The sequence below is a fragment of the Bombyx mandarina genome, chromosome 11 (assembly GCF_030267445.1).
Source record: "Bombyx mandarina strain Sakado chromosome 11, ASM3026744v2".
Taxonomy (NCBI): domain Eukaryota; kingdom Metazoa; phylum Arthropoda; class Insecta; order Lepidoptera; family Bombycidae; genus Bombyx; species Bombyx mandarina.
Genome location: NC_143218.1, coordinates 2291036 through 2305149, shown reverse-complemented (window position 1 = coordinate 2305149; position 14114 = coordinate 2291036). Strand labels below are relative to the sequence as shown.

At 37.0% G+C, this 14114-nt stretch overlaps 1 protein-coding gene and 1 long non-coding RNA gene across 2 annotated transcripts; one reads left to right on the top strand and one right to left on the bottom strand.

Moving 5' to 3' along the window:
* The first annotated feature begins 1899 nt into the window (after nt 1-1899).
* Nucleotides 1900-9189, top strand: LOC114246599 (uncharacterized). Its single transcript, XM_089730751.1, has 3 exons — nt 1900-2073; nt 6476-6614; nt 7157-9189. The coding sequence occupies exons 1-3, from the start codon at nt 1984-1986 to the stop codon at nt 8389-8391; spliced, it is 1464 nt and encodes a 487-aa protein (XP_089586877.1). The 5' UTR covers nt 1900-1983; the 3' UTR covers nt 8392-9189.
* Nucleotides 5186-7263, bottom strand: LOC149501893 (uncharacterized). Its single transcript, XR_016323732.1, has 2 exons — nt 5598-7263; nt 5186-5483 (listed from the first exon to the last, which is right to left on the bottom strand). It is a non-coding gene; the product is annotated as an uncharacterized LOC149501893 (long non-coding RNA).
* Nucleotides 9190-14114: the final 4925 nt, after the last annotated feature.

The window sequence follows — 14114 nt, the reverse complement described above, 5'->3', positions numbered from 1 at the left end:
GTAAAAGCTCACAATGACATACCTGGTAATGAGCTGGCGGATATAACAGCAAAAGAGGCTGCAGGATCACCAACAAATACTAATTATGCCAAATTCCCAATAAGCTTTGTAAAAGAAATAAATCAAAAGTCACTTACTAAAGAAATTACTAATCTGTATAATGAAGTAGATAATTGTAAATACACCAAGCAGATATTTCCAGATTATACATCCTTAAAGAAATTTATAGATAAAGTTCCACCAAATTTCGCTGTAACACAATTTCTCTCAGGACATGGTTACCATAAAGCATACTTACACAGATTTCGTATAACACAAGACCCTTTTTGTCCCTGCGATTCAAACACCATACAAACGATGGAACATTTATTATATCATTGTCCAAAATATTTTAATACAAGGTATGAATTTGAGACTATATGTCGAATAAATAACATAGACTTTAAAGATTGCAATGAAATTACAAAAAAAGAGGAAACATTAAATAAATTTATGATACATTTAAATGAAATTATTTATAGCCTCAAAAAATTTAATAACACTTAAATATAATTTAATGCACTGTGTTTTACATTTCTATTTACACTTTTACAAAACACTATATTAACCACTTACAAATTTACATGACATCTTAGTTTCGTTCATTTACGTATAAAGTTATATATTATATTTATATACTGTCTACTCAAAACCCCCCTTAAATTATTTTACCTCTCATAATAATTATATTCTAATATTTAAATACCTATGCATCTTGTTAAATTTCGAAGTAGTCAATAGCGTCGAAATTTAATAAAAGTATCTATTAGCTTTAACAAAAAAAAAAAAAAAAAACCCGTTTATCGTGGTAAAAAAAAAGTTGTCTGATCTCGGGTTTTTTTTTTTAATTTTTTTTTTATCTCAGGCATCGACTGACTGACCTTAAATTGTTTGCCGTCTAAATTGAAATTAAAGTAATTAGTTATGTACTTACTCTCTGTGCGCACAGAGGAATTTAAACAAGTTTATTTTTATAACACGCTTTTAATAGCTTTGGTATGTATAATATGTGACCTATTTTTTTTATTTTTTTTATTGCGTAGATGGGTGGACGAGCTTACGGCCCTGGTCACCTGGTGTTAAATGGTTACTGGAGCCCATAGACATCTACAACGTAAATGCCGCCACCCACCTTGAGATATAAGTTCTAAGATCTCAGTATAGTTACAACGGCTGCCCCGCCCTTCAAACCGAAACGCATTACTGCTTCATTTGCTTGCTCGTTTTCGCACGATACAAAATCGCGTTTCAGCCGTTTATAACACCTTAACCTTATTTGTTGGCATCATCATCAATAACACAATGCTACCGTTTATAAGACAGCCAATCACAGTGCAAATTCAACAAAAATCGCTTCTGGATTTTTGTGAATGCGACCCCTAATGAATCGCGATCCGTGTGCTTAGTCCGAATTTTTTAACGTTCTCGATAACGTGAAAATTAACTCAAATGTGTATGCAGTTGGAATAGCGCTCCTAGCGGCGAGCGTAGGCACACGTTCTAACTGACACTAAGAACACGCAGGTTAAGACGTTTGGCATACTCGTATCGAGCGATGCGAATTAACCCACAACCCACTGAGTTTCTTGCCGGATCTTCTCAGTGGATTGCGTTTCCGATCCGGTGGTAAACAGACGCATGCACAGCCTGCGTGACGGTGAGTTGCTGAGTTGCCATGGACAGCACCAGTATTAGAGGTAAAGCCGCTGTCTACAGCTGAGAATTTCGGCATAACACCCCACTAATTTTAAATTAATTATCATTAACGTAACCATTATGATATCTACGTCTACTTAATCTTTGCCTTGCGGCCTCAAAAAAAAGTTATTAGACGAATACTCAGAGCGTTCTCGCGCCATTTTCAATTTGACATTGACATGTGCATACGTTTATGGAGCGATTGATTTTTTTTTTTTATTTTGTATTACGCAAATAAAAATTATAATGGAGTACTGTGATTACATTCGTGTCAAAAACGGAAATGTTTTTAAGGAGAATATAAAAAAGGACGGAACTAGAGCATTTTTTCGACAGGTAAATACTTTTTAAAATATTCGTATTATTATTTTTTACTTATACAGTTGAATGAAGTCAGCCCGGCCAGTGTTAAATAAGCTGAAGCTCAGAGACTTCATAGCGTGAATCCCACTGCCCACCTTATCGCGAAAAGGTTTGAAGACCGGGCAGCAGTTGTATTTTAAAACTGAGACTTATAAGTCACGTTTAAAAGTCGGTGGCGGCATTTACGTTTTAAATGTCTATGGATTCTGGTCTAGTCCAATAGAAAAGAAAAAAAAAACTAACCTCCTTGAGTTTGCTCTTGAGTTTTCCTTAGCAAGAGCATTGCTTCGCAGAATCTAGCACCAGATCGGAATCGCGATCCACTGAGAAGATCCGGCGAGAAACTCAGTGGGCATAATACAGATTATTTGCGATATTTTCGAAAGAGTTTCCGTGAACACGAGCTGATTGAGGAGGTAGTTTTGTTAAATAAACCTCATCTTCAGCCCACGGCAGCCCACTGCTGGACGCAGGCAATTTCCCAATTTTAAATTCGACTAGCAAAAAATCACTATTATTGACATACTTCACAATAAGATGATTAGTTATGAAATATTAAATTTAATTTATCCGTGTTCGCTTTTAACCTCGTTTTTGTTTTATTATTAATTCAGAAATTCTAGAAATTAGCAAGAAAGTTCCGATGGCGAACAGAAATTCATTCTTAATTAAAATAATTAAGCAATATCTATTTTTATCAATTTATTCTTAGTTTGCGTGAAATCCGTGCTGAGCTACCAAATTTTTAACCGACTTTAAAAAAAGAGGAGGTTCTCAATTCGACTGTATGTTTTTTTTTAATGTTTGTTACCTCATAACTTTTGACTGGGTGAATCGATTTTGATGATTCTTTGGTTATTAGAAAGCTGACGCTTCCCCAATTTAGTCCAGTTCTAATAATGGTATCTATGAGAAAACAAGTCTTATATTTGCATTAAGTACGTGCGCGAGAAATAGATGAATAACTCAATAACTCAATATCACGCCAACCGATTTCGATGATTATTGTTTTTAGTGTATATTAATTTGTTTTGGAATATCTGTTTTTTTTCTTTTTGAAGTCGGTTTTTGTTAAAGCATGTCTATTTACAATTAATTAAATCTTAGCATAATGTCCGTTTAATATAGGTTCATTTTCATTAAATTATTATGTAGAGGAGTAAAAGGCTTAAGCGACATTATTGCAACATTACAAGAAAACCATTTAAAGTTTAAAATTTAGAAAAAAATATGATAAAAAAAATCTTCAGCTATTTGAATGTGATAAGCATAATTGAAGTTCAATTAAAAACATCGAACTGTTGATGCTGATACCGAATAAAACGGACCTTTAATACAAAAATAAAGGTGGTTTGAATACGTGATTTGTTTTATTTTGTCTATTTTAGTGTTTCTTCAGGTTTAAATGTGTAATAACGGTGGTTTAGTAACTGTTTAGTATCTGTGAAAGTGCACAAATATAGTAATTGACCACCATTTTACTGAGGTTATATTTCATCCCATAGCATCTCATTTCATTCAATTTCATCCCAGTTGATTAATGTCTCAAATTAATCATCTTCATTTCATTTCATATCATTTCACTCCATATTATCATTTTTCATTGTAATAATAATATAAATTTCTTTGACTTAAAGGTCTTAATTACTAGGTTATAAAATCCCTTAAAAAAACCACCCATGACCAAACACTGTGGAGGAACGTTCACATGTGGTCACGATCCTCAGCAGCGAGGGAACGAGATAGATAGATAGAAATAGCACTAGATGAAGAAATCTTTGGATATTCAAATAAAGCTTCTCAGATATTTAGCACACATAGATAAAGGTCGCTCACTTGTCCTGATGAAACTGGAAAAGCCTCCGGGCCACCAGTAATCTCTCAATCATAACAAAAAAAAATAAAGGATGAAACTGAGGTGGCCCCGCTGGAGGGTCCCACCACTGTGGCGTGGAAGCAGCTTAGTAGATGGCTTCGGCGGTCTCCAAAGGCGTCCCCGTGGACGCAGGCTCCCGAAAAAATATCGTCCCCCCCGACCTGGTGGTAGGACCTCTTGTGAGTCCGCGCGGATAGGTACCACCACCCTACCTATTTTTGCCGTGAAGCAGTAATGCGTTTCGGTTTGAAGGGTAGGGCAGCCGTTGTAACTATACATGAGACCTTAGAACTTATGTCTCAAGATGGGTGGCGCATTTACGTTGTAGATGTCCATGGGCTCTAGTAACCACTTAACACCATGTGGGCTGTGAGATCGTCCACCCATCTAAGCAATAAAAATAAATAAAAAAACACTGTTAACATTTAAAATTGTCAAGCCGCGAAAAATATCAATCAAATCCAATAACCCCGAATCGCTACCTAATTAGAAATTCGTATACAGTGAGAATTCTCATTTATCTATCTGTAATTAATGTCTTTATTTGTAATTCAATATTCATCAATTCTATTAACATTTGAATTAGGGATGCAAAATACACAATACATTTTATTCCTTGCCAGTAAAATAGAAGCGTTGCTGTTGAGATTTGATTTTTGAAATAATTTACTTTTAGGGTTCCGGACACTGAAAAGAAATATAAAACGGAACCATTTTTAAAGTAACGTTGAGATTATTCTATTGTAATCCAAAAGGATGTACAAATGTAGAAAACACTATTACTTGATATATTTTTAAATACAACTTTTTTATTATTTATTTTAGAGAGACCATATAACTTTTTTATTATTAATTGCATACACGTGTGGACGGGCTCACGGCCCGCCTGGTGTTAAGTGGTTACCGGTTAGACATAGCCACTGTAAAATTGTTTTGTTTTAATTATATCGACCGATAACAGCTCGTACCTGAGATGCTTCAGGGAAATAATAAATAAAACAAATAAATAAAACATTTCCTGTATTTTAAATGCTATACATAATTCGTAACGAAAATAGATACATACATATGAATTTGATTGCCCGCGAATGCATTATTTATCGCTTTCAATACAGTTTTGATTGTTATCGAAATAATTATAAGCATCCTTCCGAGAATAGATATTTTATTATATATATGTATTTAATATTAAAATTTATGTAAAATTGCTTTTTGTTTTGGGTTTAATTATATTTTTGTTTATGAGCATGTGAGCAAAAAATCTGACTTTAAATATATATGTTTTTAATATGGTCCCATTAAGTCAAGATTTGACATGTGATTTATTAAGGTTATTCAAAATAATGAAAGAGGGAGAGAGGGAAATGGGAGAGAGAGCGAGAAAGAGAGATAATAATGAAATAACTGCTTAATGCCTATGGCATTAAGTCCGCCTTTATATTGTAAAGTATAGAAAGTAAAAATAAGATATGTGGCGTCGTGGGACACCGGATAGGAACGAAGTTCCCTATTGTGGGTGACTCACATGTATTTATTTATTTTATAATATTTTATTATAGTTACACTACACAACAACACATACATACTTTATTTTATATCAACACATTCATTTATCACACACCTATTATAAAAATATTAATTTTAAGTTCTATTCGAGGTATAAAGAAAATAAAACTGGAGGTTTCGCAACAACCCACAACCATTCGGTAACGGGCGAACTTATTGCGGTACACTTCATTCGCGGTTGTTTGCATAAGAGTTAGTGTATTGCGCAAACGAACGCTCTGAGATCGTGATCAATTATGATAAAAAAATGTTATTTTTTGTACGTTATTACAAAGTTAAGTCGTACACTGTGTGCATTACTAATTTGTACGTTATTAATAATAAAAATGTTACGGACGTTTCTTCCCGGTTAGGGTACCCCTCCGCATCGTCCCATAAGGAGCTTCGTTCCGAAAAATAAAACAATTAATTATTGCCTAATCATTATTCTGGTGTGTTCTCTTTCATCAAAATCCATCCAGTACTTTTTGCGTGAAAGAGCTACAAACATACATCCATACATTCTTAGAAACTTTCGTGTTTATTATAATATTTACCTAAAGGATAAACACCTAGACAAAAAGCGAATTAACCTATTCATCACACGAATGTTTGTCCGATGCGTGAATGGAACACACGACCCCTGGCGTAACAGTTAGGGGCGCTACCGAATCAGTCGATGAATTAATGAATTATTTTCAAATCGACATACTTCGCTTCGTTCACGACTGCATTAAACATCACCTTGTTACGCCGGTGCTATGCTCGTGGCTTCATAGTCGGACACTTCCTCAACTTAGAGACAGCTCTCCTCGCCACTACCTTTCATAGATTCCTTCGATTTGCAGTTTCAAGATGGCGGCCTGCAATCTCAAAATGGCGCCGGCGTCAGTTTCGACAATATGGCAGCGATGTTGCTGTGCATAAAAATAATAGTGCGTGTGTTTGTTACAGCTATTAATCTCAAGCACTGTTTGGTCGGTTTACTTCTGCATGGGCCTCTGCATCGGAGCTCCGACGGTCTTCATACCGCAGCTGAGGAAGGAAGCTAATTCCACTGACGCCGTCACATCGGAAATGGCGTCGTGGCTGTGTAGGTATTTCCGTTTTTCATCTGGTATCCCCTTAGTCAAATTCTAGGATGCCGTAGCTTGATTTAGCGGTACGAATTATCGCGAAGGAACATTACGACATAGTTCAAAATTAGTATCGATCAGGGTAGCCAAATTTCCTAACATATCAATGACTGATCATTCGAAAAAAATAAGTACATATGAGTCGAGTATTATCAAAGCCGGCAATGTGACTTTTGGATAATTATTGGTAAATCAAAAAAACGAATTATTGACTTTGTATTCCATTGGCAGTCACAAAACTCTTCTGAACGACATCCTAGATAAATAACAGGTTAAGTATTAACCTTTATTTAATGCACGTTTTGAACCGTATTCTTTGAAGGAGACGATTATATTCAAATCAATCTGTATTTACATATCAATAACATTTTTTTGTCCAAATGCACAGATTGCCACCTTTGATAATAGACGACTCATATATTGTAGCTGTTATTTTAATTTGATTTATTTAAACGATTCAAGTGTCCTCCGTTAATACCAATACTAACTTCTGTTTCAGCTTCGGTATTCGGCTACAGCGCTCTGCCCTGGGTATTGATACTTTGCTGGCTTCTCAACGCGATCGGACGGAAACGGACCTCTATTATAATGTCGCTATCCACAGTGGCAATGTTCGTCGTCTTCTATTTTAGTAAAACCGCCAACGATTTACTTATCACCGAAATACTGACGGGCCTGACGCACGCCAGCACGATGACTGTCACAGTTGTTGCCATAGGTGAATATTCTTCGCCTAAATTCAGAGGGATATTCCTCACTCTAAAATCTGCGTCCTTACTCTGGGGAATTTGGACGTCGAACGCGATCGGAACGTTCTTTCACTGGAAGTACATACCTCTGATAGGAATCTTGTGTTCCCTGCATACATTAACTGTGTTTTACTGGTGCGAATCGCCATATTGGTTGGCGTGCAAAGGTAGATTCGACGAATGCCGAAAAACGCACAGGTGGCTCAAAGGTAGCGGTGGCGCTTCGGAACGCGAATTAAAAAATTTGATCGATTCCTTAAAACGAACACAAAGCAAAGAGATCAAATTAAAAAGTTTACTGTCAAAAGAGTTTTATATTCCATTATTGTTGTCTATTTTAGTCGTAACGCAATATCATTTTTCCGGGAAATTAGTATGCAGTATTTACGTTATAGAAATCTTAAAAAGGATTACTAATCATGAAGCCACAGCGTACTATGGGATGTTAATTCTCGACGGCGTAACCGTCATCAGCACTTACATCGGCTGTATCTTATGTAGGATTTTAAAGCGCAGGACTCTGCTACTTACGTCTAGCACCATAGGGATTACATTTCTATACATACTAGCTTTGTACTTGTGGCTTATCAGAATTGAAGTCGTGACGGAAATCAAGATGGCTTCTGTCTTGTTTCTCGCGGCTTTTTCGACCTCCATTAGCTGCGGGCCGATGATCATGGCGACGTCTTTGTACGGTGAATTAATACCGTTGAGATTTAAAAGCGTTTCGATAATATTAATTGCATTTACATTCTTCGGTTTTCACAGTACGCTGTTGAAGTTAGCTCCCGCCATTTTCTCTAATTTCGGCTTGGATGGAATGTTTCTATTTTACGCTTTAACATCAACATTAATCGCCATTTTGATTTACAAATATCTACCGGAGACCAAAGATAAAACTTTACAAGAAATCGAAGATTATTTTAAGGATTCGACAAATAATTCTGATGTTACGAATCTAGTTCGCGATAAAATTGTCAGTTGATAATGAATTACTTATTATATACCTTAGAACTTTTTACTGGTGGGAGGACCTTTGGTGAGTCCGCACGGGTAGGTCCACCACCCTGCCTATTTCTGCCGTGAAGCAGTAATGCGTTTTGGCTTGAAGGGTGGGGTAGCCGTTGTAACTATACTGAGACCTTAGAGCTTATATATCAAGGTGGGTGGCGCATTACATTGTAGATCTCTATGGGCTCCAGTAACCACTTAACACCAGGTGGGCTGTGAGTTTGTCCACCCATCTAAGCAGTAAAAAATAAAAAAATTGAACTACATATTTTTGGTAATGCCGATTTTGAAGAGTCTTGTGTGTATGAAAACGCTTCACGTGTGGTCCCATTTAAGTTCTACCAGGATCCGACTATTCGCTTCGGAGTTATCCTTAACACGTTGAATGCCATAAAATCGATTATTTTCATTCAGGCCATCGTGTTCACCGAAGAACCTTTTAAAATATCTAAACTAAAGACGGTAAAAGTCGCTAATTTTTATCTACCGGTCAAATTATTGCATTTTATTAATTTTAGAATGAAATTATCGAGTTGATAATAATTACTGATTCCCTGATTTTGGCTTGACCCGAATATGGTGCGCTAGGCCCACCGGTGGGTCATAAAGCGTACAACGTGTTAATAATGCATACACATCACTACACAGGGTCACTACACAAGGGGGTCGCGGGTTCGAATCCCGCCAAGGGAAGATATTTGTATGATAAATGTAAGATGTCTTCTCCAGGGTTATAGATGTATATTAAATATATGTGTGTGTATAATAAAAATCTTTCATTTATTTCCATTATCTGGTACCTGTAACACAAGTTCTTTACGAACTTAGCACAGGACCAGTTAACGTGGCGTGATTGTTAGTAAATATTTATATATTATTATAGGTATATATTATATTATACATCGCGGCCTGCTGAGAAGATTCGGCGAGAAACTCAGCAGGCTGATGCATGGTAATGGATGTTAGGTTGCATGTCGAACTCTTTGCTGAGTTCGACGAGTACGGTTACCGGGGTCCCTAAGCCTGCTCCTAGTGTTAGAGCTGAACGCGTCTAACGCAAGGGCCACAAGATCTGATGGATGCACGTAGAGAAATCCCTTACATAGTCCGTTCTATGTCTCGTTGCGTGACTTGAATTTTGCTCTAATTAACAACGTGTTTGTTGGTAAGTAAGTGTTTAAAAAAAAACCCGCTGAAAATAGCAATTGTTAATTAAATTTATACTTAGCACGTAAAACCGGTCTGGTATATTTAAAATTGCTTCGTGTATTTTTTTTTTTTTTAATGAATGTTATACGAAAATCAAGTTCTGATAATTTTATTATGAGAACAACTGAAATTAAGTTGGCAGTGTCGATTGAGAGATTCTCGACCCCCCGTCAAACACGTGGACTATGTTCCTATTAGAAATATGAACATTCAATTCTACATTTATAAATATTAGACGGCAGCAATTATGAATGATTTTTTTTCCTACCTATGCAGTTGGCCTTGAGAGGCTATTTCAGCTTCTCCTTGACGTCCGCCTTGACGTCCTTCTCCAGCTCACGGGGCTCAAACCGGAGTGTTGCTAACACTGGCCCTAGCAAGAACCGTGCTTCGCAGAATCTACCACCGCATCGGAAACGCGACCCACTGAGAAGATCCGGCGAGAAACTCAGTGGGCTGTGTCTATGGGTTAATTCGTCGACCGATGCTTGTGGTACCTAAAAGCACCGTTAATGGATCGGGAGGATGCGTAATGACGTGTTCGGAGCCTATATATAAGCTTATCTTGATAATGTCGTAAGCGAGATTCAAGTATCTGTCAAATATCTTGTGTTCAGTGATGGCTACCCGCCACATTAATCTATCATAGTTACCGCCTTAATGTAAGTTGTAAATAAATATATTATGATCATTTATTGCAATTTATTTTCTAACTAGATGATGACCGAGCTTTCCTTGACATTTTTTTTATAACGCCATCTTGTTGTGTCTTTAAATTATTCGCCAATAGATGTCGGGAAGAGTCATAAAGTTGATTATACCTAGTCAGGTCATAAATTCTGTCACATGTTTAATGTAAAATAATTGAAACAAGTTTATTCATTATGTAACCATTCATATACCAAAATGAACTTAACAAAACATAGATTCTTATGACACTAAAGTTTATTAAAAATGACCTCCGTGATTTTGAATACAGGCCTTCAATCTGCGCGGCCAGTCGTCTATCGCAGCACGAACGAGGTCCATGTCAATATCGGCGGCTGCCTTAATCAAGGATGTCTTGAGTGACTCCAAATTGGGATGAGGCTTTGAGCACGCCTTTTCCTCCAAGTGTTGCCATATCTTGTAATCTAACGGATTCAAATCTGGACTGGAGGAGGGTCAGTCTTCGTGCCAGATGAAGTCGATTTCACGCGCCGCCAGCCAGTCTTGTGTGCTCTTCGCTCTATGAGCTGGCGCCGAATCTTGTTGGAATACCCAGTGCCTGTTATTGAACATGGTATGAGAAACAGGTTCCACAAGGTTCGTCAGGACTGTATTTTGATACACAACTGCATTCGTTTTTACACCTTTCTCACAAAAATGTACCTCTGTTAAGCCCCAATAAGAAACTCCCAACCATACCATGAGCGAGGATGGAAAATGACCTCGTTGGACACGCGGAATATGGTTGCTCGCTTCTTCACTACTGTGTGCGTACACATTATCATTTTGTTTGTTGTAGCTGTCTTCTACGGTAAAAATTTTTTCATCCGAAAAAATAATTTCCCGATATTTTTTTCCCGCGTACCGTTTCAACAAAACGCGGCATCTCTTCAGTCTCAGGTCCATTAGACGAGCATTCAAACGATGTCCTGTTTTTCTTCGATATGCCCGAAGCCCTAAGTCTTCATTTAACACCCTTTTCACCGTGGTTCTGCTTAACCCCATCAGAAGGGCCAACAGTTTCTGCTTACGTTTGGGATTTCTTTGAATTCGCGCCTTCACAGCTTTTATCACTGCTGGAGTCCTAACAGACCGAGGGCGACCACTTCTTGACCTGTCATCTACACTAGAGTCTTCATTGTATCGTTTGATGGTACGATAAACGAATCTTTTGGTTATATTCAAAATTTTCAGTATGTTAAAAATTTGAATTGGCGCGTAACCGCAACGATGCAACGCAATAACTGCAACATGGTCTTCTTTAAGCGTCCTCCACTCTATATTTAAAAATAAGTAAAATTCTAAAAGTACATTTTTATTTTCATGAACAATTCGAAATTCGAATTTAATAAACTTTTTTGTGGCCAGCATTCTAAAAGAAAAGTTTTTACTGTGTGACAATACTTATGACCTGACTAGTTATTATTGAAAACACGAATAAAATAACATTTTCTGAAAATAAATCATAGCTAGATCGATTTATCGCCCCCGAAATCCTCTGTATACTAAATTTTATGAAAATCGTTGGAGCCGTTTCAGTGATTCCGATTATATACAAGAATTGCTCGTTTAAAGGTATAAGATATCCGTTAATATAATCATAGTTCAATAGGGGTTAGTTCACGCGGGCACTTTTCTGCTAAGCATTGCTGCGATTCAATCAAACAAACCATCTTTCCTTTGTTTTGGGCGTCAGTCCTTGAGACAGCAATCAAAGATGGCATCATCGAATTCTGTTTCCTGCTCACTTTCAATGTATCTTCTTGTCAGCCCATGGACATCCACTGCTGGACATAGGCCTCCCCCAAGCCTCGCCACAAAGACTGGTCCTGCGCTGCCTGCATCCAGCGGATCCCCGCGAACCTCAATGGATCGTCGGGCCATCTTGTGGGAGGCCTACCCACGCTAATGTATAATGAACACAAATATGACGATTGAGCGATTGCCTGAAAAAAAAACGATCACAGACTGAGATGGTAATGACACGGTCTCATCCTTTTTACGGTAGGCAGCGGCTTGGCTCTGCCCCTGGCATTGCGAAGCCCATGGGCGACGGTAACCACTCACCTTCAGGTGGGCTGTATGTTCGTCTGGCTACAAGGGCAATAAAAAACAAAAATTCATAACATAATAACAGATAGATAAATAGATTATTACCGATTTACGGTAGGACATCTTGTGAGTCCGCACGGGTAGGACCACCGCCCTGCCTATTTCTGCCGTGAAGCAGTAATGCGTTTCGGTTTGAAGGGTGGCGCAGACGTTGTACTGTTAAAACTGAGACTTTAGAACTCATATATCAAGGTAGGTGGTGGTATTTACGTTGTAGATGTCTATGGGTTCCAGTAACCACTTAACACCAGGTGGGCTGTGAGCTCGTCCATCCATCTAAGCAATAAAAAAAAATGCATATGAGATACATTAAATCAATAAAGAAAACATTACGCACACTACCGTGTATTTGACACAACACATACATAAAAATATACACTTTGTTTACTGTCAATCGGGAAACTTTTGTTATTGTTTAAAGTCTGTGGTCGAATTGAAAATAGATTAATATTGTTTGTCATTAATATTATTGATCTATAGTGCAGCATTGGCGAATACTCTGATAATATTATCGAAATATAAAAGTGTTTCACAATAGAACCATAATAATGTTTAAACTTATAATTTCAATTAATTATAGTCGAATCTCGACTATTGCGGGGCCACTAGTATCTTAAAACATATCAGTTAACTGCTAGACGAATAAATAGATAAATGATTACTTATACGAATTACACGGGTAGCGTAGGAGAAAACATGCCTCTTAATCTTTATTTCCCAAAGTGGGCGATAGCGCCCCCTTGTAGGCACTGCAGGCCCAAAGGGGGCGGTATGAGCAAAAAAATAGGGACGTTTTGTAGAGACTTGTGGGGCAATTTGTAATTTCAACTAGGACGACTCAGACACCGACTGAGCTCTCGCTATAGTGGTTTTTAAGTAGGTGAAAAAAGGGAGGCGCTAAAAAATAAGTTATTCTCAAAGTGAGCAGTAGACAAAATAAGTTTGGGAACCACTGCTCTAAATTATCATTCGGCTAACACGTTCTTTTTTTCTTCCACGACATCGTGAAATAAAGAATCTGTCCCGTGAACTGTACATATTCGATATTAGTAACGCTTCGATCCGCATTACGCAAGAAGGAACCATTCAAAAGAATAATTTTATATATATTTATTTATATGTATGCCGTGGGGTGAAAGGCTAAAGACTGTAATTAAAGTTCCGTTTTATTTGGTATCAGCATCATCAACAGTTCGATGTTTTTAATTGAACTTCAATTAAGTTTACTCCGTTCAAATAGCTGAAGAAGTTTTTTGTTATGATACTTTGTCTAATTTTAAACGACAAATGGCTCTCATATAAAGTTGCAAAAATGACGCTTAAACCAAATACCTAATCTTTTACCCCTCGATATAGATATTTTTTAGGAGTAATTATGAAACAATTAAAATCATTTGTCTCTTTCGGATGTTGCTTACCAAATGTAATTTCTATTTCATAATCTCTCAAATCGCAAAAATGCAAAGGATTCCTACACCCATAACTTCTGCAAAAGAACTAACCGAAATAAGATAATATTCTACTAAATTTTTAAATATTATTATAAACAAATGCGTAATGTTACCATTGATATATTATGTCTTTGTGTTTTAAATAACACAAGGCCTCATTTTCCAGAACAAATTCATGTAATTGGCTATTGAATAAAATATGAGTTCCCGTTGAGAT

What these genes read in the sequence shown, in the direction of transcription:
- LOC114246599 (XM_089730751.1), top strand. Translation starts at nt 1,984, where the DNA reads ATGGAGTACTGTGATTACATTCGTGTCAAAAACGGAAATGTTTTTAAG. An exon ending in CTAGAGCATTTTTTCGACAG is followed by an intron (nt 2,074 to 6,475) that starts GTAAATACTTTT and finishes TGTTTGTTACAG; the next exon opens with CTATTAATCTCAAGCACTGT. An exon ending in GGAAATGGCGTCGTGGCTGT is followed by an intron (nt 6,615 to 7,156) that starts GTAGGTATTTCC and finishes CTTCTGTTTCAG; the next exon opens with CTTCGGTATTCGGCTACAGC.